The 27,925-nt window shown below is 35.7% G+C and overlaps 1 protein-coding gene across 1 annotated transcript in view; it reads left to right on the top strand.

Moving 5' to 3' along the window:
• Window positions 1-23,088, top strand: part of HMGCLL1 (3-hydroxy-3-methylglutaryl-CoA lyase like 1) — a 154,152-nt gene extending 131,064 nt beyond the window's left edge. The window contains exons 8-9 of the mRNA XM_017893240.1: window positions 17,903-18,028; window positions 21,696-23,088. Coding sequence (XP_017748729.1) covers window positions 17,903-18,028; window positions 21,696-21,797 — 228 coding nt within the window. The 3' untranslated portion in view covers window positions 21,798-23,088. The remainder of the gene's footprint in view (window positions 1-17,902; window positions 18,029-21,695) is intronic.
• The last annotated feature ends 4,837 nt before the right edge of the window (window positions 23,089-27,925 follow it).

Genomic DNA, 27,925 nt, shown 5'->3' on the forward strand with positions numbered 1-27,925 from the left:
GCCATCATGGTTGTATGCCATTTGGAAGCTTATATGCATGTGACCTTCCCATTAAGTCACTATGTTTTTGCTTAGCATTTATATGTCATATCTTCAGATGCCAAGGAAATGAACCTATCACAATAATGCTGTTGCCCAAAAACTATAATAGCAAAAGCCCTTAATATTCTAATTTTATTTGGGTATGTTTATAATTTGATGACACAATTAGATAAAATTAAGCAAACTAACTTCAATATGTATTCATAGAAACCTGTAGGACTGGAGAAAATCCTAGAGCCATCAAAGCTAATGGCTTCACTAATAGAGGAAGGGATTCCTTCTGCAACCTTTAGATTGTCTTTTAATACTTCAGTGGCAAGGAGATCATTATTCTGAAAGCTAACCCATTTGTGTTTGGGCAGCATTAAATGGCTAGAGAGTTATCCCCCATAATCAACCAAAATCTATATTTGTCAATTTGGCTCTGGAATCATACAGAATATGTCGGCTTTCTTGACCACATAATGATCTTGAACTATGCAACTATAACTCTCATCTATCTCTGAGCCTTTTCCAAGGCAAATATCCACAGTTGCCTTAACCATGGATTAGATTATGTTTTCTAGATATGCGGGTTTTCTCCAAATCTGCTCTTCTTCTACATATTTAACTGTAATTATACTTTATGTTTATTTTCCTACCTTCTTTGAATAACTGGCTTCAACTGAATCATTTCGGGTGCCTTCAACTGGACTATTTCTAGTGGAAAAAAATTATTTTATGTATTCACAGCCTTCCCTCTTCCTCCAAGTTGTACCTAATGCTTAAAAAAATTAATACCATTGTTAACATAAATATCTTGTTAGATATTTTGATCAATGGTGGGTCTCAAGCTAGCAAGGTCCTTGGTAAGTCATTTAGAAATCAAGTTGAATCTGAGCTATTTGAAATTAACAATAAGAATGTGAATGGTAATACTCGTATAAGGAAGCAATATCATAAAATATTATATACGTTTTTATTTTTATTTTTTAAGAGATAGGGGTCTCACTCTGAAGCCCAGGCTGGAGTGCAGTGGTGAGATCATAGCTCACTGCAGCCTCGAACTCCTAGGTTCAAGTGATCTTCTCTCCTCAGTCTCCCTAGTAGCTGGGAACACAAGCATGAGCCACTGTGCCTGGCCTGTAATATATTTTGTACTTTATATCATACATAATAATATTTTATATCTATGTAAAAATGCAGCAGTGTCCAGAATTTAATGAATTCTGAAGTTTAAATACCCACAAAATAGATGTCTCCTGATAAATGGTGGAATACATGTGTAAATCTGTTTAGCCACTTTTCCTTTAAAACAGGTTTCAGGTTCCCCCTATTCTCTTTCCCCTTCCTCCTATGAGTGAGCTAAGTTTGAAGAGGGCTTAAGTATCATCCTGGCATTAGTGGGGAGTTACCTGGTCTGCAAACATCCTTAGTCCTCCCTTGTTTTCCCTGAGATGTGACTATCCAGCCCATTCAGCTCTGTCCTTGTGATGGTACCCAAACCATGATCCACCCAACTCTAGCCTATACTCTGTACCACATCCTGGTCGTGATTTTAGTTCCCTCATACCTACCAGTGATCTTTCAGCTCTTCTAGGGAAAATGGGAAATTGTTGTATGCTTTCTATGCCAGATTTGAGGGTTCTGTATGCTTTGAAGTTACCTGAGAGCCACTGGCTAGGTATCTCACTCAGCCTTTGCTGCCCTGTTACCTCAGTCAGCTGAATGCTGAGCTTCTGAGTCTTCTATGCCCTCCAGTATACACCTTTGAAAGCAAGACCAGTCTCCTTTGTTATGGGGCTCCACAAAACCCATATGAAATTCCTATCACTTATTATCCCTGCCCCCACCCCTGGTACTCAGCAAATGGGAAGCCTCGTGCTCCTTCTAGAGACCCAGGAATCACTGTGTCATCTTTTTAAGTTATTTTACTGACCAATGGAGTCCAATTATTTGAGATACAAGAATGTTTAACTATACATGTAAACATTACCGAAGACACGAAATCACTCCAACTGCAAATGGGGAAGTGGAAAAAAAGTTATTTAATGAAAGATAAACGTGAATTTAAATAAGTTTTGAATAATTAGGAATGCTTCAGGAAACGTCATGTGGTGAATAGTCAGTTTTCTATGTCTATAATGATTTTCAAAAAAGCAACTTTCACCTTTCACTAAAAATGATTCTATAACCCACTCCAGTTAATGGATCACCCTCTACTAAGTTGTTGTTAAGCTAGAAATCTCAGTGCTTTGTTAATGGTATTTCTTTCTTCAATCATTCCTCATTCATTTAGACAGTATTTTACCTTATAAATGTATCTCAAATTATTAACAACAATCTTTTTTTCTTCTGCTTCATTTTAAATAGTCATCACTAACGATTTGATGTATTACACTAATTTTCTAACAAATGTTTCTACTTACATATTTCTCAGCCTCTATCCATCTCAATTATTTCTCCCTTGCTAGGAAAATTAGAAAAAAACAAAGTGCTGATGATGGCATGATTATTCATAAACCCTTAGGCAGATCTTCATTTCTTAGGGAATAAAGCTCATATCCTATAGCAAGGCACAGGGCCTCCCATGATCAGGAACTATGTTCCATCCATATCCCCAAAGTCCCTACAATAAACATCTCATTAAAATCTTCTTAGTACATACTTGGCATGTTCATCGTATGTATGATTTTCCACATTGCTTCTTCTCTGTAGAATACCTCTTCCCACACCATCTCCCCACCCTTGTCAATATCCTTCAAAGCCCAATTCAGAGGCAAAGCATTTCACAACATTTTCACTATCCCTCCTCTCCTCCACTCCCCTTCCTTGCTCCACTACAAAATATATAAACTATCTCACTGGTGTTTCTGAACAGCTTTGTTTATAATTCTCGTAATAGCTACCACATTCTACTTTATATTAAAGGTATTTGTATTGATGAATATCTTCTCTGCCAGGTCATTAACTTAATGATGCTAGTTACCAGTATTTGTTTCCCAGCAACAGTAGTCAACTCAGGCTAACTTAAACAAAAAAGGAAAATTTATTATGAAGACACAGAGGTGCCTCATGGAAACTTCTTGGAGAAATTATGCACACAAGTTGCGAACAGAGATTTAGAAGTCTTTTTACTTGATTCTGAATCTCAGCTTTATCTTTTACCAAACATATAACATATATGATATTAGAATTCTGTGCCTCAGTTTCCTCAATTATAAAATAAGCATAATAATAGTACCCACTTCCAAAAACAAAGCTGGTGAGGGAATGAAGCTGGACCTTAGGAAGGACTGAAAATCTGTCTGAAATTCAGGCCATGTTTATTTGATTCACCTATTCTTCACTTCTCATTTTACTAGAGATTGAATTTCTCTGCTCTTCATTATTCATGGAAAAAGTTACCGGTCCACAGCTCATTTGCTGTACATCTCACCTCTTATAAAGATGGATTCTGTCTTTGTCTGTTCCAAGTCTGGGTGAGAAGACTGTGATTGACCAAATTTAGGTCCAATCAGCTGCAGCCAAGATTAATAAAAGAGTCACTGAGCAGTTCCAGAAACCCTTCTTTATGAGAGGCACTCCCAAGAGAAGAAGGTTTAAAGAGAAAATGAGATAGGTGGTGATCCACTCAAACATGTGTCCTCAAACATGTAGTGCTGTAGTCTTCAATTTTTACCATACATGCACCTATATGCACCCTAATCTTGATATTACATACAGTATTGTGCCATACTCATTATTTGTTCAATTATGCCTTCAAGAATATTTGAATAATAACTTATTATGTTCTGGGTATTATGCCATATGCTGAAGGTATAATGGAATGAGATAAAGTGAAATTCCAGACATCATGAAGCTAATATACACTGCCTGTTGCTTTGACTATTTTTAAAAATCTGGTCTGTACATTCTCACAAGCCATCCCTAGCTTATTAATATTTATAACATTGCTCATTCTTTGTCAGAACCACTGTTTTCAATTCTTTTGTCTTTTAATATACTTTAAAAAACCTTATTAACATTTAGTTGTAGTTTCACAACATTAGGCAGGTTTCCCACTAACATCTACCTTGGGACTGGAAGTGATTTACCTTCTACCTCCTAGTGAAATTCCAGGAACAGAAAGGCCTAAGTTCTATATCCATCACTATAACTGCTTATAACTGCTTATAACTGACCACCTACATGACTTTTTTTTTTTTGGAGATGGCGTCTCACTCTGTTGCCCAGGCAGGAGTGCAATGGCGCGATCTCGGCTCACTGCAACCTCCACCTCCTGAGTTCAAGCAATTCTCCTTCCTCAGCCTCCCGAGTAGCTGGGATTACAGGCATACACCACCATGCCTGGCTGATTTTTATATTTTTAGTAGAAATAGGGTTTTGCCATGTTGGCCAGGCTGGTCTTGAACTCTTGACCTCAGGTGATCCGCCCGCCTCCATCTCCCAAAGTGCTGGGATTACAGCTGTGAGCCACTATGCCCGGCCCTGTGTGACTTTTGATAATGTCCAAAAGCACATTGTTAAGAACTATGGGGCTTAATTCACTTTAAATCAATCAATCATTAAACATATAAGGGATTTTGGCTAAATTATCTAGTTGTAAAAGTCTGTGATTTGCAGATTAGTATGAAAAATACATGGGGACCTCCAACCTAAATAGATATTGTCAGTACAATATTGTTTATGGTCTCACTCCTTCTCTTCCTACTCCTCTTCCCCATAACCATTAGTTCCATCCCCCTCTCTTTGTGCACACACTGAAAACTATTGTGAGAGCAGGGCAGAGCTGAGTCTAAAAGAAGTAAGTGTTAGCTAGAAATGAGATGAACTCTTTGTAGAACTCTCAGCCAATGAACTCAATTACTGTTTTTGAGATTGGTTATTTTCTACAAAAGCTTCAGGGCCCTTGTTCCTTTAACATATCTCTGTTAAGGGATATATACTGTCTCTCCTTACACCCTTACTCAAAGGACAGTTTTTTTTCTATTAATTTCCTGGCTCACCTCCTTGTTTCTGCCCTGGTCCCAAAACTCATCCTAAACTATAAGATTTTTTCTTTGTTAATTTTCTCCTCTGTTTGTGACATCATTCCTTACTTCCATTTAGTTAGTTCTGTCTTTTATGGTTTTGTACTTACATGTCTCACATAACCTCGATGTCTCTCTATTCACATACCCCCCTCAACTTCTTCCTCAACTCTCTTCTTCCTTTTATCACATGTCCTCTGTCTGCCTCTACATCCTTGTCATATGCTTTTAAAATCCAGCATTTTGCTATTTGCCAACCTATGTGATAAGCACATTCCATGAAAGATCTCATAGAATCCTCAACAAGCCTGCTAATTGATACTATTATACTCATTTTACAGTTGAGGGACAGAGAGGTTGAACAATATTCTCAAAATCACACAGTTAAAATGGCACAACAGGTTCAAATGGAAGTCGGTCTTCTGAAACTGACTTCTTAAGCAGTAGGCTGTATGCTTTTCATTTGTTGTGAAATCTACTGCCAGCTCTACCCGCTCCTCCTACTCTGCTGAAATGATCAACTTCAAACTTTGTCAATGGCATAAATCCAGTGGATTTTCTCAGCTGTCATTTTCCTTAACCATCTGTTGCACTCATCACTGTGGTATGTATTTAGAGAAACTTTTTCTACCCTGGCTTGTGACAATGAACTTCCTCCTGAACTCCTTGTCTATTTCATTAACTCATCTTCTTTCTTCCACCTCCAAAAAGTGAGTGTTCACCAACAACCAGGATTTGAATCTCTGCCATTTTTATTCTAGCCAGGTTCCTTCAGGGAACTCAGAAATGGAATAAGTCAAGATTAGATTATTTTTTCCTTATTTTTGATTGCTCTAAGAGATAACTGACTATCTAAAGTAAAAAAATAGTAGCAATATATTATCAGTTTATTCATGTAAAAGTAACAAATAGGGAAACAAGAGCACAGAGGCTACATGGAAAGAATTGAGAATATACTGTTAGAAGCTCCTTCCCTATGTGTGACTGGTTATTTGAAGACAGATTATGGTTAATGAAAGATGTGTATTGTAAATGAGAGGACAACTACTAAACAATTTAATGAAATCTAAATATTAACTCAACAGAAGAGATCAAATAAAATCATAAAACATTCAATTAACAGAAGGCAGATAAGAGGAAAAAAATTTAAAATGTGGAACAAATAGAAAGCAGCTAGCAAAGTGGCAGATTTTAATCTAACCTTTTATCAATTGGCATATCCGTTCCAATTGGCCATGCTGATATAAAAACACACCTGAAAATGAATAATGACTCCAACACAGAGATGTCTGTTTCTCACTGATTTAACAGCCCATCACACATGTTCCTGGTAAATGGGTGTGTTGTCTCCTCCAAGTGGTCATTCAGGAACTCAGGCTGCTTCCACCTTGTGGCTCACCACGCCCTAAGGCCTCATTGTCATCTGCATTTGGCTATTAAAGAGGAAGAATGCTTGTAGTCTCTAAGAAGACTTGTTTTAGAAATGCCCTGTATCACTTTGCTTGCATGCCATTGGCTAGACTGTAGTCACATATCCACACCTAAGTACAGGGCACCTTGGTAGTGTCAGCTAGCTGAGGGTCCTGGAAGAAGAAACAGATTTTTGGTAATGAACTAGCTCTATCTGCCACAGATAAACAGTTCAGCCACAAGGTTAGAAATTTTCAAAAATTTTTTATCCATAAAACCATCTTGGAGTTTGAAACAATAAATATACTTTACAAGAAAATTCAGTTTTGGAGGTAGCACCTTTTAGGTTCTATCTTTTTGCATTTTTAACTAGGACATCAGGTGATTCCAATAGTCAGATGATACCATTCTAAGAAATACTGCACGAGGCAGGAGGGAGCCACTGTGACTGAAGCTGTATATATTAACATCTGAAAGGTTTCCAGGAAGATCTGTTGTCTCTTGCCACTCAAGTGTGTTCTGGGGACAAGTAGTATTGGCATAATTCAGGATTGTAAGTGATGCAGAATCCCAAGTACCACCTCAGACCTATTAAATGAAACCATATGCTCATTACAGTTTGAGAAGCACTGGTCTAATTATTTTATGCCAAGATGTTAGAGAATATGGATGGCTACAGAAGTAAAGTGATAAGAGCATTATCCAATCAACAACAGGCAAAAGCAGATGATTCTGAGATGAATCATCTACAGAATTTGAATGGTATTGAAGTCATGTGAGCCTGAGATAGACCAGTATACTTTTGGGGGTATGATACTGGCAGAAGAAGGAAATTACTATGAAAAAAAAGTAGATAGACCTTTATTAATAAAGTTCATTTGTCCTAAATATATGTGTGGTATATATTTATTGTAAAGGATTGGAAAAAAAAATCTAGAAACACAAATAAATGGAACTATAGTTAGTATCATGTTCTTTTATCTTCCATTTTCTCCTATTCATTTTTTCATATATTTGTGTATATGTAATGTTGTACTGTTTATATATTTATATTTTATATTTTTTGTATATATAATATTGTATTATACAGAAATATTTTACTATTTCATAATAGTCGAGCTTATGTAATTTGTTAACTCTGTCTCTATTTTTGGACATTTAACCTATGAATTTATTTTCACTGTTAATATTGAGTAATATTACAAAAAAATTCATCCTTGAACATAAATCTATCTGAGTATTTCTGGCTGTCTTCTTGGGCTAGCTCCCTAGAAATACAATCGCTAGGACAACAAATATTTACTTTCTGAAGTTGTTTGCTAATGTTGCTAACTTGTGTGGAAACTTTTCAGAAAGTCTCATAAGAAAAGGAAGCTTTTTGATTTGTCAATGTGCTTTTCCTAATTCACACCCTGACCCCTGGAGTTGTTATATGGATTCAATGAATCAATGCATCTAAAGTGTTTAGTAATATGTCTGGCATACATTCAGTATTTTGTTAACTATTAATATCGTGCAGTAGCACACAGTTGTTAAACCTGGATTTGCATTCTTACCCTGCCTCATACTAACCATATGAAGCAGGACATATCACTTACCCTTCATAAACCTCAGTTTACTCATCAGTAAAATGGGAATGCATTACTGACCACTTCAGGTTGACTTTGTGGAGCTTTATCATATGTGAAGCACATGGTACAATCCCTGTGAAAAAGTGAGCAATTCAGCAAATGTTCGCTAATAGTATTTATTATTTTTAGTCTTAAAGAAGTTGAAAATTTTCTTGCTTTTTTTTCTTACTCCCTTCAGTGTAGACACTCCCATTTCTGTCTCAATTTGAATGTATCCAATGAAGGTAGAAATATAATCTATCTCCTTTTGAAGGCAAGGAGGAGTGAAGCATTTAGGAAAGCCAGTTTTAAAGATGAGAAGTCTAATTATTTTGATTAATAATCACATTAGCTTAGTCATTCCTCAACATAGCTCTCTCCCTTTACATCTATATATAATCCCATTATTTACTTACCAATTTTTATATATACTCCTGTTTACTAAAACATTGACATTATTCATGTATGCTAACTGTTCATTATCTATGGCTTACATATTACATATGTTATGTTCCCAATACACATCAATGGCAAGTTGGGTTCTCTCTCAGGTGGTACAATAGCTCATATAGTATCTATTTAGAGTCTTGGTTGAGAAGCACCTCAAGGCAAGATCTGGGCTTACTGGAAAGGGTGCTGTGATAGATTAGTATTATTTGGCCTCGCCACTGGAGTACGAGTGATACTTCATGTATGGGTAATTTCAGTCCTTTGGTAAGTGAATATTAGCTATGAGAAACAAGTTGAGAATAAAAATATTGGAAAATAAGCATATTTTGATATTTTATTCTACATGAATATTCATGTTAAAATGAATAATTTTCACTTTCAGAAATTGTATTATTTTAAATTAAATCTACCATTACTATAGATTATTAAAGAAAATACTGATCTTAGGGGAATAAAAAAATATAGATGACTTCAAAAAAAAATCCAGCTCTAATTGTTTTTTGGGACTTTGGTACCCTCAATAACTAAAATTTTAGGTTTCATAAAATATTTTGAAAACATGAATATATACATTAGAAATTTTGCAAATGATTTTTTTACTCCCTTTATTGTTATATGTATTCATTTCATTTGGGTTGTAAGATCCTATAGAAACAAGAAAAAGTAGTGATGGTACTTTTAGTTAGCACATCAGCAACATCTGAGCATTAGAACATCACACAGAATGGATACTCCCCAGAGCTCACCTAAGATTAGAGTACAGACGTGATATGTTGATGATATGTCTACAGGCGATTTGCTCTCCTCCAGAAAAATTTGCCACTAGCATTTTATTCATTTCCCTCTGGCCTTAGGCCTAAGCACATATGCAGAGAGCACAAGTAGACAGAGCACATATAACTGAATTCACAAGGTTTATGGTATCCTGGGCCACTGGGTTAATAGCTTTAATTGTGAACTTTGAGAAAAGGAGAAGCCAAGGACATCTCAGTCCTTAGAGTTATAATTATATAAATATATTTATGTATATGTTATATAAAAATAGATTTATATATTAAGTATGTTACATGTTATATATAAATATTAAAATATGTTATATATAAATATACATGTTATATATGAATATATATAAATAAATATGTATATAATTTAGAAAGCATTGGTTCCCTGAGCACTAGAAACAGTTGCTTCTCATTAGATAATCATAAGCTACTTCTCGGTAACAGCCGAAATATATAGTCAGTTTAATTTATAATGCTAAATTCTGTGAGCTACAGGACTTTTATTTATCCCAAGACCCTGGCACAAAGAGTGTGCTTAATAAACACTTTAAGTCAAAGGAAAAATACAAATATGCTGAATATATTGAGCCACATTTTCATGTGTTCTATACCATTAGTTAAGAGTGTCCTTATTTTAAATGCAGAAAACCTGTTTGCTTGATAAATATAAAACTATTTACTTATTTACAATTTTGAGGGACTGCAACACAGTGGGGTTGTAAATGTTTGACTTTAACTTGTTGGATTTTGGTGCTATATTGCCACCTTGTGGTTACTCATCTAAAAATGGACTTTTCTTCAAAAACAAAAATCAAAAATAGACAAAACAAAGAATAACTGTTTTGCTTTTGTGATATATGGTGCAAACATAAGTTTGTGCTGTTTTCTTACACACACACACACACACACGCACACAGACACCACAAACCTGAATCTGAAAGTAGTGATCATGCTTGAAAAGTAGAGAAATGGAACATCTTTCAAAGAATAATCCTTTAATACCGAAAGTCTCTCATATAGGAAAATTAGCTAAGTGGCCTATTATTTTCAAACACAAAATGATATGATTTTAATGGTTAAGTAAAAATGTCCTCCCACTCTTTGTAATAAAGAATAATAAAAAGAAATAAGGTTTTTCTTCCTAGTTTTTCAGAGCTTGTTTACATCTTATTAAAATTATTTCTGATGAAATAAGGAAGTAGATATGAAGAAAACATACACGGTGAAATCAAATTTTCTTAGAAGACTATGACTAGAAATTTCCAAAGTATCTTGTTTAGAAATATGAGCATATAATTTAGTATAAGGATAATAGTATCATAGAGAAAATAAAATAGAGAATTTAGGGGAAATTGCATTAAACTATTTTTAAAGTACTGTGATTTTTTAAAAAAAGACTTTAAAGGGAACTGATGTCTTAATATTCTCCTTTACAGGTCATATATCCTTGAATAAACTCTTTAAAATTGCTTAAACTTTAAATCCACATACTGCTTTTAGAATTGAGTCAATTAATTTGTGACTAGAGCTTACTGAAAGAGAATCTGTGTCTAGAGCTAAACTGATACTAGAAAAGTCAGAAAGACCCTTTTACAAGTCCTCTTTTATTCAGATTCTGTCTGCCTTCACCAGAGTATGTTTGCAGATTAGTCTTGTAGTCTTAGATCCTAGAAAGATCCATTATTGCAAAATAGGAATAAATTCAGAATCTTGGATTTATTTACATTCATTTTCACTTATTTACTGTCATTTTACTACAGGCTAAAATTTCCAAAATTTTTTTACTTTTTCTACTTAGGTAGGTAATTAACATTCATTGTGGATGCATTGGAAAACAGCGATAGAATTAAAGTCAAATAAATTATCTGTAATAACAGCACCCATGATCGTTACTGTTAGCACTTTATACATCTCTCAAATCCTTTTTGTTTTTAGAAAAGTGTATCATCACTCTATGTACTGTTACAACGTCTTCTAACCTGTTTTTCCCTTAATCATACAGTTTAATGGCATCATTTTGTTTTATAGCTACCCCATAAAGTTATTCTTCATTGTGAGACATTTGGATGGTTCTCAAATTTTCATTCTTAAAAAACATACTGTGATGAGTCTTTATATAGATATGTGTGTGTGTTGTATAGCCTATACAAAACAAATATACAATATATGTCACCCACATGCATTTATTTTTGTTTAGTTATTTTCTTAGGATTTGTTAAATATTTGTAGAAAGGACTCTTTGATAAGGAACTGCTGGGACAAAGAATATTGACAAGTGAAGATTTATTACTAAATAATTGCTCACCCAAAGAATTGCAATTAACTGTATATTCCTACTAGTTTGTTTACCTTCAGTTCCAGCAACACTCCCTTTGACACTGATATTTACTGAACTATAATGTATACATGGAAATGTGAACAAATTATAAGCTCAATGAATTTTCACAAACTGATACTATCAGTGTAATCGACTCAGTTCAAGAAATTTATTACCAGCACCCTCGAAGCTCTCCTTGTGTCCATTTTTATTCACACTTCAAAGGATAATTATTAATTTCTCACTGATTTGATCAGTGTGGCCTATTTTAGGAATTTATCTAAATGAAATCATATTGTATGTCTTCTTTTGAGCCTGACTTTTTTCAAGCAACCTTGTGTTTGTGAAATTAGTCCATGTTGTTGAAGTTGTAGAGTGTTCTATATATTTGAGCTCTATGCTATACTATTTCAATGCTAGCATTCTTTAATTGTTGTCAGTCTGAAAGTGTAAAATACGGTGTTATAGTTTTCACTCACAATCTTTGATTTAATGTGAGGTTGAACTTTTTTTTTTTGGCTTCACTGGTTATTTATATTTGCTCTAGTGTGACATTGGTCATTTNTATCTTGTTTAGAAATATGAGCATATAATTTAGTATAAGGATAATAGTATCATAGAGAAAATAAAATATAGAATTTAGGGGAAATTGCATTAAACTATTTTAAAGTACTGTGATTTTTTAAAAAAAGACTTTAAAGGGAACTGATGTCTTAATATTCTCCTTTACAGGTCATATATCCTTGAATAAACTCTTTAAAATTGCTTAAACTTTAAATCCACATACTGCTTTTAGAATTGAGTCAATTAATTTGTGACTAGAGCTTACTGAAAGAGAATCTGTGTCTAGAGCTAAACTGATACTAGAAAAGTCAGAAAGACCCTTTTACAAGTCCTCTTTTATTCAGATTCTGTCTGCCTTCACCAGAGTATGTTTGCAGATTAGTCTTGTAGTCTTAGATCCTAGAAAGATCCATTATTGCAAAATAGGAATAAATTCAGAATCTTGGATTTATTTACATTCATTTTCACTTATTTACTGTCATTTTACTACAGGCTAAAATTTCCAAAATTTTTTTACTTTTCTACTTAGGTAGGTAATTAACATTCATTGTGGATGCATTGGAAAACAGCGATAGAATTAAAGTCAAATAAATTATCTGTAATAACAGCACCCATGATCGTTACTGTTAGCACTTTATACATCTCTCAAATCCTTTTGTTTTAGAAAAGTGTATCATCACTCTATGTACTGTTACAACGTCTTCTAACCTGTTTTCCCTTAATCATACAGTTTAATGGCATCATTTTGTTTTATAGCTACCCCATAAAGTTATTCTTCATTGTGAGACATTTGGATGGTTCTCAAATTTTCATTCTTAAAAAACATACTGTGATGAGTCTTTATATAGATATGTGTGTGTGTTGTATAGCCTATACAAAACAAATATACAATATATGTCACCCACATGCATTTATTTTGTTTAGTTATTTTCTTAGGATTTGTTAAATATTTGTAGAAAGGACTCTTTGATAAGGAACTGCTGGGACAAAGAATATTGACAAGTGAAGATTTATTACTAAATAATTGCTCACCCAAAGAATTGCAATTAACTGTATATTCCTACTAGTTTGTTTACCTTCAGTTCCAGCAACACTCCCTTTGACACTGATATTTACTGAACTATAATGTATACATGGAAATGTGAACAAATTATAAGCTCAATGAATTTTCACAAACTGATACTATCAGTGTAATCGACTCAGTTCAAGAAATTTATTACCAGCACCCTCGAAGCTCTCCTTGTGTCCATTTTATTCACACTTCAAAGGATAATTATTAATTTCTCACTGATTTGATCAGTGTGGCCTATTTTAGGAATTTATCTAAATGAAATCATATTGTATGTCTTCTTTTGAGCCTGACTTTTTTCAAGCAACCTTGTGTTTGTGAAATTAGTCCATGTTGTTGAAGTTGTAGAGTGTTCTATATATTTGAGCTCTATGCTATACTATTTCAATGCTAGCATTCTTTAATTGTTGTCAGTCTGAAAGTGTAAAATACGGTGTTATAGTTTTCACTCACAATCTTTGATTTAATGTGAGGTTGAACTTTTTTTTTTTGGCTTCACTGGTTATTTATATTTGCTCTAGTGTGACATTGGTCATTTATTGTTCCTCTGTGGTAATACTGGTTTCTCTATTGTAAATAAATCTTTCACTTTTGCCCAAGCAATAGGTTACATTGGCCTTTAGTTACAAAATAGAAGAATGACTGTTGTTTCCTCACTCTTTCCCAAAAGGCCAATTAAGACTAAAAACTGTTCTTTTGACAAGGTAACAAGTTTCCCTTCTGGGACTCCTGTAGTTGCAGGGTCTTGATCCTCAGTAGTGAGAAAAGGAACATGATATGTGGAATCCAGATCCCAAAAGTGAATCATCCACATTTCGGGCTGAAGCCATTTCTCACCTATCATGCTGATTCCTCTGACTTTTGCTACTTTATACTTTTTTGGGTATTTTTTCAAAACCTGCTTTTCTTGAAATACTGACCAGTCCTGGTTAACTGTTTGCTCTCCCAGGGTACAAAGCTTCTCTAAAGTTAAAGCAGACCCATACCCTGGACTGATAAAAGAGTGAGATAGATAAGAAACTCTACTTTAGGGGTTTGAAAATCACTGGCTAAGAGGAGATTCTAGGACAGTGATTCTGATTTAATTAATTTAGGCAGAAGTCTGGACTTTAGTCGTTTGAAAAGGGCTCCAGGTGATTCCAGTGGGTTGACAGGATTGAGAATCATGGAAAGTTCTGGCTCCTAAGCTGATACATTCAGGTGCACTGAATAGATCAGTTTTAACCTATAAGTAAAGAAATGCCCCTGCCTGTTTATATCATGGCAGACTCCCAGAGATGGGACAACATCTTAATAGTTGCCTTTTCCAAGCAAATATTATTTGTGGACAATGCCACAAATTTCACTTCTAAAGTATAATTCCCCATTCTTACTGCTTTGATTCATAGTAAATGAAAATTGTCCTAAAGGTACGAGTATTTTACTGCTGAATATGACAGCTTGTCAGATCATTATGTGAGAAACGTTGTGGTAATGGAAAGAAAGCAATGGAGAACTTCCCATGTTGGCGAGTGTTAAGAAGAAGAAACGGAGGTAGAGAAAACAGTCTATCCTTTGTAAACTTTCCTTAGCCCCAAAGAATTCTAGGACTTTTTAAGGACTGTAGTTCTTCCTTTGTGAGACTTTGTAAGTATCCTTTTCAGTCTTGCAAAGGAAACTCTAGGAAAGTGGTTGAAAACCCACAGTCCCTTTGGCATGCCTAAAGAACACAGGAGCCAACTGAGAGAGCTCCCAATGGCCAAATGTTGAACAGTTTGAGCAACAAAAGATGTAAATTGTTATTACATTAAAACCCAAAGTGCAAAATAATTACCTATAATTAGCTATGAGTCCTCCCTAATATAAATACATGTTAGAATAAGTAAATATGAGAATGGACAAATTTTCCATACAGAAGAATTCAAATTTTGGTGTAGATACTCCCCACTCTTTAAGCGTGAGCTACGCATAATGACATTTTCCCAAAACATACAATATGGAAAGACTGGGGGGAGACTATAGTGCAGATACCTGGCAGACACCACCTCAGCCAGACAATAAAAGTTAATATCAGCCATCATAATTCATATTGATATTGTGTATCCTTGATATAATGCTTTGAGGATGGCACTTTACCTCTGTGGTTCAAAACTCTATAACTCCAGTCTTAACAGGAGAAAAACTTAGACAAACCCATACTGAAGGACATTGTAAAAAATACATGACTAGCACTTTGGGAGGCTGAGGAGGGCAGATCACATAAGGTCGGGAGTTTGAGACGAGCCTGGCCCACAGAGTGAAACCCTGTCTCTATTAAAAATGCAAAAATTAGCAGGGTGTGGTGGCACACACCTGTAATCCCAGCTACTCCAGAGGCTTAGGCAAGAGAATTGCTTGAACCCATGAGGCAGAGGTTGCAGTGGGCCAAGATAGCACCACTGCACTCCAGCCTGGCTAACAGAGCAAGACTCCATCTCAAACAAAACAAAACAAAACAAAACAAAACAAAACAAAACAAAACAGAAACATGACTTATACTACTCAAAATAGTTTGGAGAAACTGTCACAGCCCATAGGAGGCTAAGGATACCTTGCTACTAATGTGGTATACTGTTAAGCTCCCGGAACAGATGTTTAAAAATGTCTTTATAAATGTCATTTTAAAAGTCTAAAGAAATCTGAATATTGCATGGATTTTAATAAAAACATGTCAATATGTGTTCTTTAGTTATGACAAATATACCATAATAATATACGATCTGACAAAGAAGCCAAACTTTAGTCAGGTTTCTAAAACTTCTAAGCCCACCTCTGCACTTCCTTGGAAAATCCAGTTTTAGCAATTCCTTCTACATCAGCTTAACAAGAACCCCTATACTCAATATCCAAACACCCGATTTGATTAGGTCTCTCCTCCTCCACCAACCCGAAGGTCATGTCTGATCACCCTGACCTGTCTTCAGCAAAAATCGTGGTAGGTCAGTTTAGCCAGAATTGCTTTCACTCCTGATGTTTTCTCCTAGTAATTTTTAATCTACTGACCCCCACCCCACCCCCCCCACTATAAATTCTCATTTGCCCATGCTGTATTTGGATTTGAGCACAGTCTCTCTCTCCTGCATTGCATGTGGTCCCTGTACCTATTGCAGTGTTCCTAAATAAAGTCATCCTTGCTGTGCCTTAATAAGTATCACTGAATAATGTTTTCTGTAACAGATGTTAACCATAGAGAAAACTGAGTGTGCAATATACAGGAATTCTGTTTTATCTTCACAAATTTTGTGAAAATCAAAAACTATTTTAAAATTAAAAGTTTATCAAAAAAAAGTAAAGAAGGGAAGGAAGGCAGGAGGGCAGGAAGGAAGGAAGGCAGGAAGGCAGGGAAGGATTCCCACATGAGCAGCAGCCATCAGAATCTTGTCAAAATTTCAAATTCTCAAGTCGCAGCCCAGACCTTCTGAATCAAAAACTCGGGGGATGTAGCAGCAACCTGTGATTGAGAACCATGATCTAGTTGGTTGACCAAGAGCTCTGCTTCCAGGTGCTACTCATTTTAGATGTGGTCGTGTTACTTTTTCTTTAATGCCCAAGAGTGAAGAATCAGATTAGGCTTTACTGTAACTTCTGATTACTGAATTGTTACCTTTCACAGAGGAATGGCATGTCTGCCTCTGTTCTTCTCATATTGAGATTTGAACTCCGGGGCCCTTCTCAGACCCTCTTGTGCTCATGTCTTCCATAACTTCTCCAGCACACAGAGAACTCTTCCACCTCTGATATCCCCAAGCACATAATCATGTGCCAACTCTCATGTTTCCAGAGGCTACATAAATCAAGGCAGAGTGTAGATTCCCTGGAGACAGAAGATTTCACCTATCAGATGGTGACCTTGGGTAAATTGTTTATTCCCTCTGTACCTGAGTTTTCTTTCTGTGAACTGGGGATGGATGATACAAAAGTATCTACTTCATGGGTTTTGGGGAGAACTGTGAATTAATACACATAATTTGTTAATAACAGCATTCAGCACTTAGTGAGGAACCAAAAAATGTAAGCTGGTGTTACTGCTGGTGGCAAGTGTTTTGTCTCTTAAATATTTCTTCCTTCTCCCAAAGCAGTGGAGTTTTGTGTGCAAAACAATGAATGTCTCAATAAAGACTGGGTGAGTTGAATGGGTAAAGTGAGCCCACAAAATCCTACTTCAAACTCAGTGACTTCTCCCTCCCCCGCCCTACACATACTAGTCATCTAAGGCATTTTGATGTTGAATTAGAATGTTGAAAATAGTTCATGTTGCTTATAAAATGCTTTTAGAATAAAGCTAGAGAACTGGATAATATGTGAAAGTCTGGAGTAAATTAACCTTACTCTAAGCTTCACCACCTACAGTTGAGCTGCTACCAATGAACAACACCATTTTACTTTTGTTCAAAGATTATTCTAGTTCCAGGGAGCCTTAGCAGAGTTTCTGTTAGCCTCAGAGACAAAATTAGCTATAAAAGAAATAAGTACCCCGGGGACTGTTCTAGAGGCCAGTGGGTAAGTGAATATGTTTGAATAACCAGTTCAGATTTTGCTTATTTGCTCTTTACCACAGGTTAAATCGAAATGCAACAATTTACATGCCATAAACACACAAGCTTTAGGTGGTTTGCTTTGCTTTCCAGATGGGAATCAATGTGGTGGACTCTGCAGTATCCGGATTAGGCGGCTGCCCTTATGCAAAAGGTGCTTCTGGGAATGTAGCCACTGAGGATTTGATATATATGCTTAATGGCCTGGGGCTCAATACAGTAAGTTACTTTAACATATTTTAATATTCATGCATTCCTTGCATCTCCAAATTGCAATGCTTCTCAGATGTGGGAAGCAATTTTGAGGTCAAAGTTTTACTACACTTTTGCTATTTGCTAAAATGCACAGTGGGAAAATGCAATAAAAATTCTTTTGGGGTCTTTATAAAGTAACTCATGGCTATAGCTCAATCACCAATAATGCTACCAAGTCACATTTTTATAGTGCTTCATGACCTCTAAAGTACTTTTTCATGTATTATCTGATTTGATTTTATACACTTTTTGAGTCGGAGCCTGTGTCTTTGCTATTACGATTGTTGAGTTTTGCAGTTTTGTTTTTTGCATGAATGTTTTTCTTGGAGAAAACTGAGATCTTGATTGTCTCACAGTGACAACTACAGCTTCTGGAAGAACTCCCAGGGCACTTTTTAAATGATCAGTGAAAGAGGGGAGCTTCATAATACTTAGCATGTGAGACACTGGATGGCAAGAATAGTCTCTTTGCAAGTCGTACCTGAAAAGTCACGTGCCACGTAACCACATCCAACAAATTCAGCACCTTGTTTTGCCCTGTGATTGTTAACACAACCTGTTAGTCTATAGAACAGATTTATTTAGGAAAAAAAAATAAAAATCACAGATGATTCGTCATTTAGAATTTCTTTCTGCGATGTAAAATAATCACCTGTATTGTAAAACAAATTTTTTTTACTCTCTGCTGCTCCTATTCCTCCTTTTTCCTCACTCTACTTACATTGATGCTCCTGCTGCAGTGAACTTGCTTCTGGTCTACACTTCTATACCATTTTATTCCTCACTTCTACCCCTTGCTCAGGTTTTCACTACCACATGAAATGGCCTTATGCCTTGTATTCTATTTGGCCTGGAAAGTAAGACACCACCATCCTAAAAATAAGCCGTCTAGCATCTCCCTGTCTATCCCCCAAGTCAAACTGTTAGATCCCATTCCTTAGTGTTTTCATGTTTTCCTCTGCATTCCCTCTGAACTTACCACAAGGTTATATAATTATCTTGTTTATGTGTCTAGCTTCCCATGCAACCACAGAGCAATTATGACAGCTTATTCATACTTTATACTTGGTGCCTGTGGCATAAAGATGCTCCATAAATATTTATTGAAAGACTGATTTCACTTGGCACTAAACACCAACAGCTGTTACCCATAAACACCAAGAGCTATTGCCTATTTTCTCTGGTTAGAAATAAATGTTATTTCATTTATATCATATCTTAATCATTTATATCAGAAGCTAATGACATAAAATGAGCATAAATAGCTCCTTTCTTAGAAATTTAGATGACTGAATTGAATTCCATAGCTGATAGCTGATGCTTCATATATGCCAGTTATGTTCCATAACTCCAGAGTCCAAATGCAAATAAGTCAAATCTATTCCTAAAAGTTTTACCATCCAAGAATTGCTACATTGAGTAGCTGCCACAATTCAACTAGTCACCCAACGCAACAAACCAAGATTCTCTATAGAATTTAATCTCACTATGGATTCAATGTCCAATCAGTTACCAAAGCTGCTAATTTGACTTTAAAATATTTTGGTTGTTGGTCCCTTCCTTACTACCTCTGCTATGACTACATTGATGCAGGTCTGCACATCTCTTTCCTGGGTGTTCATCCTCTATACTGGCTGCTGGCTCTAGACTTGCCTTTAAATCCATCCTCCATGCTACCATCAAAGGATTACACCTAACATAAGTATGAATAGGCTCTACTTCTGCTTGAGCACTGATCAGTGGATTCTAATTTTCTGAAAGCAAGCCTGTGCTCTATCACATAATCTGGCCTATTATTACCTTTTCCAGGATTAATGGTATATTTTACCTTTATCCATATGTACCATGGATATTTAAGATATCTTGAACCGCTCTTCTCTCTGCCTACATACAGTGACCCATACATCCTCCATCCTCTTCTATATATTTTGTATAAACCTCGAATCAGGCTTTACCCTTCTTGGCACTTTTCCCTGACACATTCTTTTCTGCTTTTTTTTTTTTTTTTCCTTGGTGGGTTGGTGGCCTCACACCTCTGCCTCCATAATAACCTGGGCATATCTCTATTTGTGGCTTTAACTATGGTACAGAATTTTCTGTTGTGAGTCTACATTGCTTGCTTGACCTTAAAGGCAGAAACCACATTCTACGTGAGGTTCTTGAAACTCCAGAATCTATCATAGTACATGAGACATATTAAGCACCTGATAAATGATTTAAGAATACATGCAGTGTTGTTTTCATAATGATATCTACTGATTAAATAACATGGTAAAGTCAAAACAAAATTCTTCTTTGGTGTGATATCAGCAAATTCTACTGTATGTTACAAATGGAATTACTGAAAAGAGAAGAAAGACATTAATGACTAAAATCTTTCTATCAACACTTGCTGGATATAATTTATAAGTGAAAGGCATCCGAAGTTAATTGTTTACAGAATTTAAGTATCATTGGATTAAGGATGTTAAACAGATACCCACGTAAAGCCATTACCACGACAAAACGAAATTTCTCAAACCAAAGCAAATGTTAGTATCCTGAAAACAACTTTATAATAAAAAAATGAAATTTACAAGTATCATTTTATAAAATAGTTTTAATTCTTAAAGAGATAAGTAATTGGCTATATTGAAATGTCTCCAATTTCTAAAATGATATTGTTATGAAAAGGCCCTATGAGTTTTATACTTGTCTATTTTATGAAAGTCACAAGTTTTCATAGATATTAAAAAGTACTTTATAATAGCAAGGAAAACTGAGTATTTTCAACTTTAATCCCACATTGTTTCTAGTCCATATTGAGGGAGAACATAGAAGCTTATGAAATGCCATGTAAGGCCAAGTTTGTGCTTAATCCACCTAATGCTTTGCCTCCTCCTGTAACAACAAAAGTGCTGGGTGGAGACATTGATAGTGACGCTTTCATTACACCAAAGCCAAAGGCATGCCCTGAACTTGGCCTTTATACCCAACTGCATATCTGTCATCCATGGATTTACCTAAGCCTTTATTGATCCTATTTGTACTTTCAGACAGTACAACCTCTCAGGCAAATAAGTTCCAGATGTGTACTAAATACTACTTCATTTTATTTCACTTGCAACTACCTCCTTCAATATCATACTAGTAATAGTGTTTCTGAACTTGGTTTAAAAAATATATATGTATATATATGCATTCACCTTTTCCGTAATCCTTATGGCTTTTTCAAGTTTGTTTCTTCATAAAGAGGATAGTCTTTTTTCTAAGTCAGTTCTTATCTATAAACTGCTCCGAAACATTATCATTTTGATTGTCCTTCACTGATGCTTTGTAGACTGTTTTTGTAGTTCCATTACTGCCCTTCCTAGACTCTAGATACCAGCCTGAATTATGATGTTTTTCAAATGTGTCTACCTATATTATTATGCAAGGGTCAGATTCAAGATATGCTGTAATAAAGCAGAAAAATCTAAAATGTTAACATTATTCATGAAAACAAATGTTGCCCCCAAATTGATAATGACCACCACCACTTTGTTTAGTAATTTTAAATGGTTAAGTAACTACTAATAAAATTTAAAAGGCTATGTTTTATCTTTTTTCTCTCTAATCCCTCTGCCTTCCTGATATTCCTTTTCCTCACCAGGGTGTGAATCTATACAAAGTGATGGAAGCTGGTGACTTCATTTGCAAAGCTGTGAATAAAACCACAAACTCTAAAGTAGCACAAGCCTCCTTCCGTGCTTGACTTGAATGGATTTATGACCTACAGTTGAGAAGATCAATTTCAGCTACAATACTCATCTGAAAATCATTAGTGTCAACTTTGCTCTGATATGTGAAGTAATAGACAAGAATGGGAAAAAAGAGATCCTTTTCAAAAAGATTATAACTGGATAGATTAAGTCAACAAAAAGCAATATCAGTCATCAGGCAAATTGCAAGCTGAGGATAAATAATAAAACTTGTCATATTTTGAACTTTGAAAAAAGTCTCTTTTGCTCTTGTAGAAATAACTTTTTAATTTAGATGGGAAAATTGAGTTCATATTTCCCCAAGTATCAAATACTGTGTTAATACTTAATCAGGCAGGCTTAACACAGTGTACATACCGTCAGTAGTTTATGAGCTCCTGCATAGTATGCAGAGTGTGTGGCCTCAATATTATGCATTATGCCTCTGGATCTCAACTATTCATTTGCCAAGTCAGTTAAGTTATGGACCAAAAGCCAAATCTCCATCTGACCCTACATAATTTTAGCAATAGAACTTTTATATTTCGAGTATGGCTAACATCTGTTAACTATTTCAGTGACTTTATCTGATTCCAAGAGGCTGTGGCCAATGGCAAGATGCCATATCCTGGAAACATATTACGACCTCTCATGTTTGTTACATGCATCCAGTTTACCATACTTTACCTATCATCAGTTATAGTAAAACCCAGCATGGAGTTACTCAGCTATTGAGAAACTGTAGGCTATTATTTTTGTCCTGATGTCTAAATTGCAATGATAAGAATAGGTTGATACATATATCATCATCTACCTTTATAATTTTCAGATCACTTTCAAATTGCCCAAGGAAATATCGTTGTGATCCTAAGAATATTAAGATAATTTTTGGTTAATGAAATACCTATTTTCCTTTGATTCATGGTGCTTTGATTACATCACATGATTTTTTGGTGTATTTTTTAGTGGTTATTTTAAAAGTTGAAGTGGCTGAAATGTTGTCTATTGTCCTAGAATTGATTACCAGAAATTGCAAGATGTAATATATCAAAGACAGAGATGAGGAGCAGGAGGACTATTCAAGATAAACATTTCTGTAACCTATGCAAATTTTATGGGGGTAGTATTATTACACATGGATCTGAAATGTCAGTTCTAGTATTTATATAGACTTCTCTAATAATACCAGATGATATTATCTTTGAGTAAATCTGAATATAAATTGAAACATAAAAATGAGTGTTGTGAACTCTCTAGGAAATATTCATTAAAACCATTGAAATAAAAATAAATTCAAGAAAGTAAGAGAAGTACTGATTATAATTATGTTGCATGGTTCTGGAGCAGGAATACTAAGAGTAAGTCTCCGTTTTGGGGTTAATGTTTGGGGTTGGGGAAATGCAGGGAGCAGACAAAAATCAAAGCTGGTTATGAATCTTTTTCAGTTACATCTCCCTGTGCATCTCTCTTCATGAAGTACATGACCCTGCACACTGGCAGTAATGGGACACCTCCAATTAGCGTGTACAGCTGGATATGTACACCATATTCTGAGAAGACTGACTTCCTATCTCTTACAAAGCTATGCAGTTCTTAATTTGAGATATTTGGAAAAGCATCTCTTGATACAAACCGCTTATAGTAACAACTAAGGGGAAAGCATTGCTGTTTTGAAATGGAAAACATGGACTTTGAAAGGCAGAGCAAGTAGTCAGAAACTCCAAGTACAGTCTAGAGCACAGTTACGTATCTTCCATGTCAGTGTACTGTGTCACTTCCATGAATACCTTGATGCTACTGAATCACATTTAGTATGAGAAAGCTTGCTGTAGGTATTTGGTATCCTTTCTCCACACAAACCACCTAAATCTCTTTGACAGTTTAAAGAAAGTTTCTTTTCTGGTTTTCTTTTCTCCACCTTATTTATTTTTTGGCCTCTTCCTTCTCTTCTTTATGTTTGACTGCAGACACAAATGTACAGTTGCCTCCATCCTTACAACTCAACATGTGGTCCAAGACCAGCAGGATCATCCCCTGGGACCTTTTGAGAAACAGAATCTGGGACTTCACTCCATATCCATTGCATCACAGTTTGCATTTTAAACAAGATCCTCATATGACTCATATGCAAATTAACTTTGAGAAGCACTTGCCTATTTGATACCTCCTCTTGGGTGTCCAACAGGCATCTCAAGCTTCATATATATTCAAAATTTTTGTACCACTTTTCACTTTGTGCTCTGTAGTCCACCCCATTGTCTTCTGTTTTTGCAACAAGACACATCAGATCCATCTCAGGTCCTTCCTTTACCTTAGTTTTTTTCTCTGCCTGTAAAGCTGTTTTCCTGGCTTTTTCCCTGGGTACGACTGGCTCCCTCTTGTCATTGAGGTCTCAGCATAAATTCTACCTCCTTAATGAATCTTCCTGGACAACTCAGTTTAAAGTAAGTCCTGTTACACTCTCTCACATCAACTCATTTAATTATTAATTATAGAATTTTTACCTTTTTATTTGTTTATTCTTTCTTTTTTCAACAGAATATGTACTCCATGAGAGTGAGGGTTTTGCTATCTTCTTCACTCTTAGTTCCACACTGCCTAGAACGTAGTGCTAGGGTCTGGCACTAAATACCAATAAATGTTAGTTAGAGTCAAGAATAGAAATGGGTTTAATTTAAACATTTGGGAATTGAAGGAAGGAAACTATTCTGCATGAACTCTACACATATATTTCCTGAACCCTTAATAGATTTTTAGGATTTTTCCAGTTTATATGTTGAATGATTGAATTAAGGAATGAATGCATATATATACCAAAGAGGATGTTAAGAAATGTTGGGTAAACCAAAATTGTAAGGGAAATATATATATTTTTAAGCAGAATAAAGTAAAAGTGAAACTGCTGGAATTGATAACAACAAATTTACAATATCAATAACAGAAATCTTCCTGAGGTAAAGAGGCAACAGCTATAATAAGCAACTAATCAGCTTTGTTATGGACATTAAGAAGTGCATGCCATTGCTTTCTGTGTGTCTTACACACATGCACACAGGCACACACATATGCATACATAATACACCATTCCAGATATGGCCAGAACAATTTAGATTTTTCATCAAACTTCTGTAACCTGTCTCTTCTCTATCAAAGAAACAAGAACTTCATTGCCTATTTAAAAGTCCACTGTAACATGTCATCGAAGAAAAGCAAGCCTGTTGTATCAGCTGTCATCTATATTATTAAGAGATAAAAATTTTGTAATGACTTGATATCAAGACCTCATTACTTCAGTATTCCTTAAATTCCTTTAGTAATTTATAGGTATTTCAGAGTCAAGTCTTAGCAGAGACATACTCTTAATTTTGTCGCTGATACATAAACAAATTTATTCTCTGTGATCTCAATTCATGTTGTAGATTAGATTAATCAGTGGATGATGGGAGAGGAGTTTAGCAATATTGATGCCTGAACTTCACCCTTGGATATTTTGATTTCATTGGTCTGGAGTAGTACACCTCAAGCATCAGCATTTAAAAAAAAAAAAATGTATACAACAATTCTCATGTGCAAGTTTAGTTGAAAATCTCCAATTTAGAACAATGGTTTTGAAAGTGTGATCCCAGGAGCAGCAGCAGCAGCAGCATGACCTGCTTTTCTCAGGAGCTTCATCCAGAGAAAACGGCATCATCTCAGAGTCAGCTATAAAATCCAGATTGTGAATCTGTGTATACTATAGAGATAAAGGACAGTAAGAGGACACCAGCTATATTAGCCCATCCTTGCCTTGCTATACCTAAGAGTAGGTAATTTATAAGAAAAGAGTTTGAACCTCGTGGTTCTGCAGGCTGTACAGGAAGCATAGCGCCACCATCTGCTTCTGGGAAGGCCTCAGGAGGTTTTTACTCATGGTGGAAGGTGAAGTGGGAGCCAGCACTTTACATGGCAAAAACAAGAGCAAGAGAGAGAGTAGGGAGGAGGTACCACACTTTATAACAACTATCACCAGGACAGTACCAAGAGGATGTTAAACCATTCTTTAGAAATCCACCCTCGTGATCCAGTCACTTTCCACCAGGGTTCATCTCCAACACTGAGGGTTACAGTTCAACATGAGATTTAGAGGGAATACATATCCAAACTACATAACCAACACATTAGAATTCAAATTAGGATTCACTAGAGATGCAAATTTTCAAACTCCAGCACAGATGTACTAAATCAGAAGCTCTGGGATGAGGCCTAATAATCTGTGTTTTTACAGATCCTCCAGGGGATTCTGAGGAGCCCTAAAGTTTGAGAATCACTGACCTTCTAAGCCAGTGATTTACCACACTTGTAATTGGTAGAGGAAAAAATGGATACTATTTAGCTTATTGTATGCCCTATATCCACACAACAAAGTATCATTTTGAACTAGCACTCATATAATCCAAACAGGCACACATTTCCAGCCTACATTTCCAATGTGAACAGTGCTTATGAGAGGAGCGAAGTATACAAAACAGATGCCGATTTCCTCTGCTACATTCCTTCCCTTGACTGTTTCCCAGCTTCATAAGTTGAAAGAGTCATATGAATAGCCTCATCATTAGGATTTTCTCCAGGAGGCTTGAGTTTGAGAAAAATTCCACCAGGGTTCTATTGATTTTTCTTTGACACCATCTGATCTTAGGCTCTGGAAGCACACAATCCAGTTTTGAGTCTTGGCTGTATTACTCAATGGCTATGCAAACTTATTCAATTTACCTAAGGTCTTTAAACCTAATTTTAAACCTCACTTCCTTCACCTGTAAAACTCAGATAATAGCCTTTATTTATACAGCTATTGGAGGGATTTCGTGAAGTAATGCTTATAAGTGTTTGGCAAAGTGCCTAGTACTTAGAAAGTAATCAATAAATATTAACAATCATAATTTTTAGTATCATTTCCTATAGCACTGCTCTGGAGTGGAACTTCCCCTCCTTTGTGAGTTAACAATTAGAGAGGCTCTCTTTCTATATCCTGTTCCATGTAAAGTGTGTGTTGTCTTAAAGGGCCTGCAATAATTCTCAAAAAGGCAGCTCGTCATCAAACTCCAGGACCACATAGTCTTAAATTGGCACCAGAGTCCCATGCTTTCCTTATTATGCTGTACCACTGAGGTATGCATGCTGAGCTAATTCTTTTCTGCATTTCATATGGCAGTAGTCTGCTACAGGAACTTGTTTTGAGACTTTTGCTGAGTACACTTATCTAAGAAATATAGTAGGTTGAACTCTATATCCTGCATCATCTAAAGTCAAAAATTTCATGAACGTTAGGAATTTGTTTCAGTCTTTTGGCAGTTGGACAGGTGAGCAGATAGATTTTGACATCTGTTTTCATATGAGTTGTATTTATTTGGTGGACTACCTAGAAAGCTTCCGCTTTCTTCTTGTTCTTCCTGGTTCCATTATAAAGCAGAACCATGTGCTTAGTTGAGTACTTTGCTTCCATGAGGGTCACCTTTCCTTTGACTTGAGCCATAGTATCAAACTTATATGGCTTATGAAAGGGATTATGCCCCTCTAGGAATTAAGAGGAACTAAATCAAAACTTCTGATGATCATTCCATCTAAACTTTCCTTCTCCAGCCGGTTATTTAAGACCCCTGTCATTAGTGAGGCAGAGCAAAATATCATAGGTAGCCAGCCAGACCATTATCCTGAATTATATGAATCCTGAAAAGGTGCCTTCAGTCAGAAGGTTTTCACAATGACCTCTATCTGTACACTAATGCCAATATATTGGATTGCTGGGCAGACATTCCAGCAGCATTTGGAGAGGTCCACAGAATTACAAGGAATCACTGCCTGCTTTTTGCAGGAGCTTCGTTTATATAAAATTTAATTATCTGGTAGTCAGCTCACAAAATTTGTACTGTAAATGTGTGTATACTCCAGAGGTGAAGGGAAACTGTAGAGTGCCAATATCTGTCTCCTTCTTATAACAGCCTGTATGCTCAGTACCTATCACATTAGTATAAAGGAGAACATATCTATGGACCTTCCTTTAATCAAAGAGTATGTCATTGTTTTTCTCAACTGTAAACATCTTCAAAGAATTTGAGCACCAAAGTAGTTCAGGCTAGAATTATGAGCATGAGGAAGAAGTGAGAAA

Source organism: Rhinopithecus bieti, unplaced genomic scaffold (genome assembly GCF_001698545.2).
Source record: "Rhinopithecus bieti isolate Rb0 unplaced genomic scaffold, ASM169854v2 scaffold_23303, whole genome shotgun sequence".
Taxonomy (NCBI): domain Eukaryota; kingdom Metazoa; phylum Chordata; class Mammalia; order Primates; family Cercopithecidae; genus Rhinopithecus; species Rhinopithecus bieti.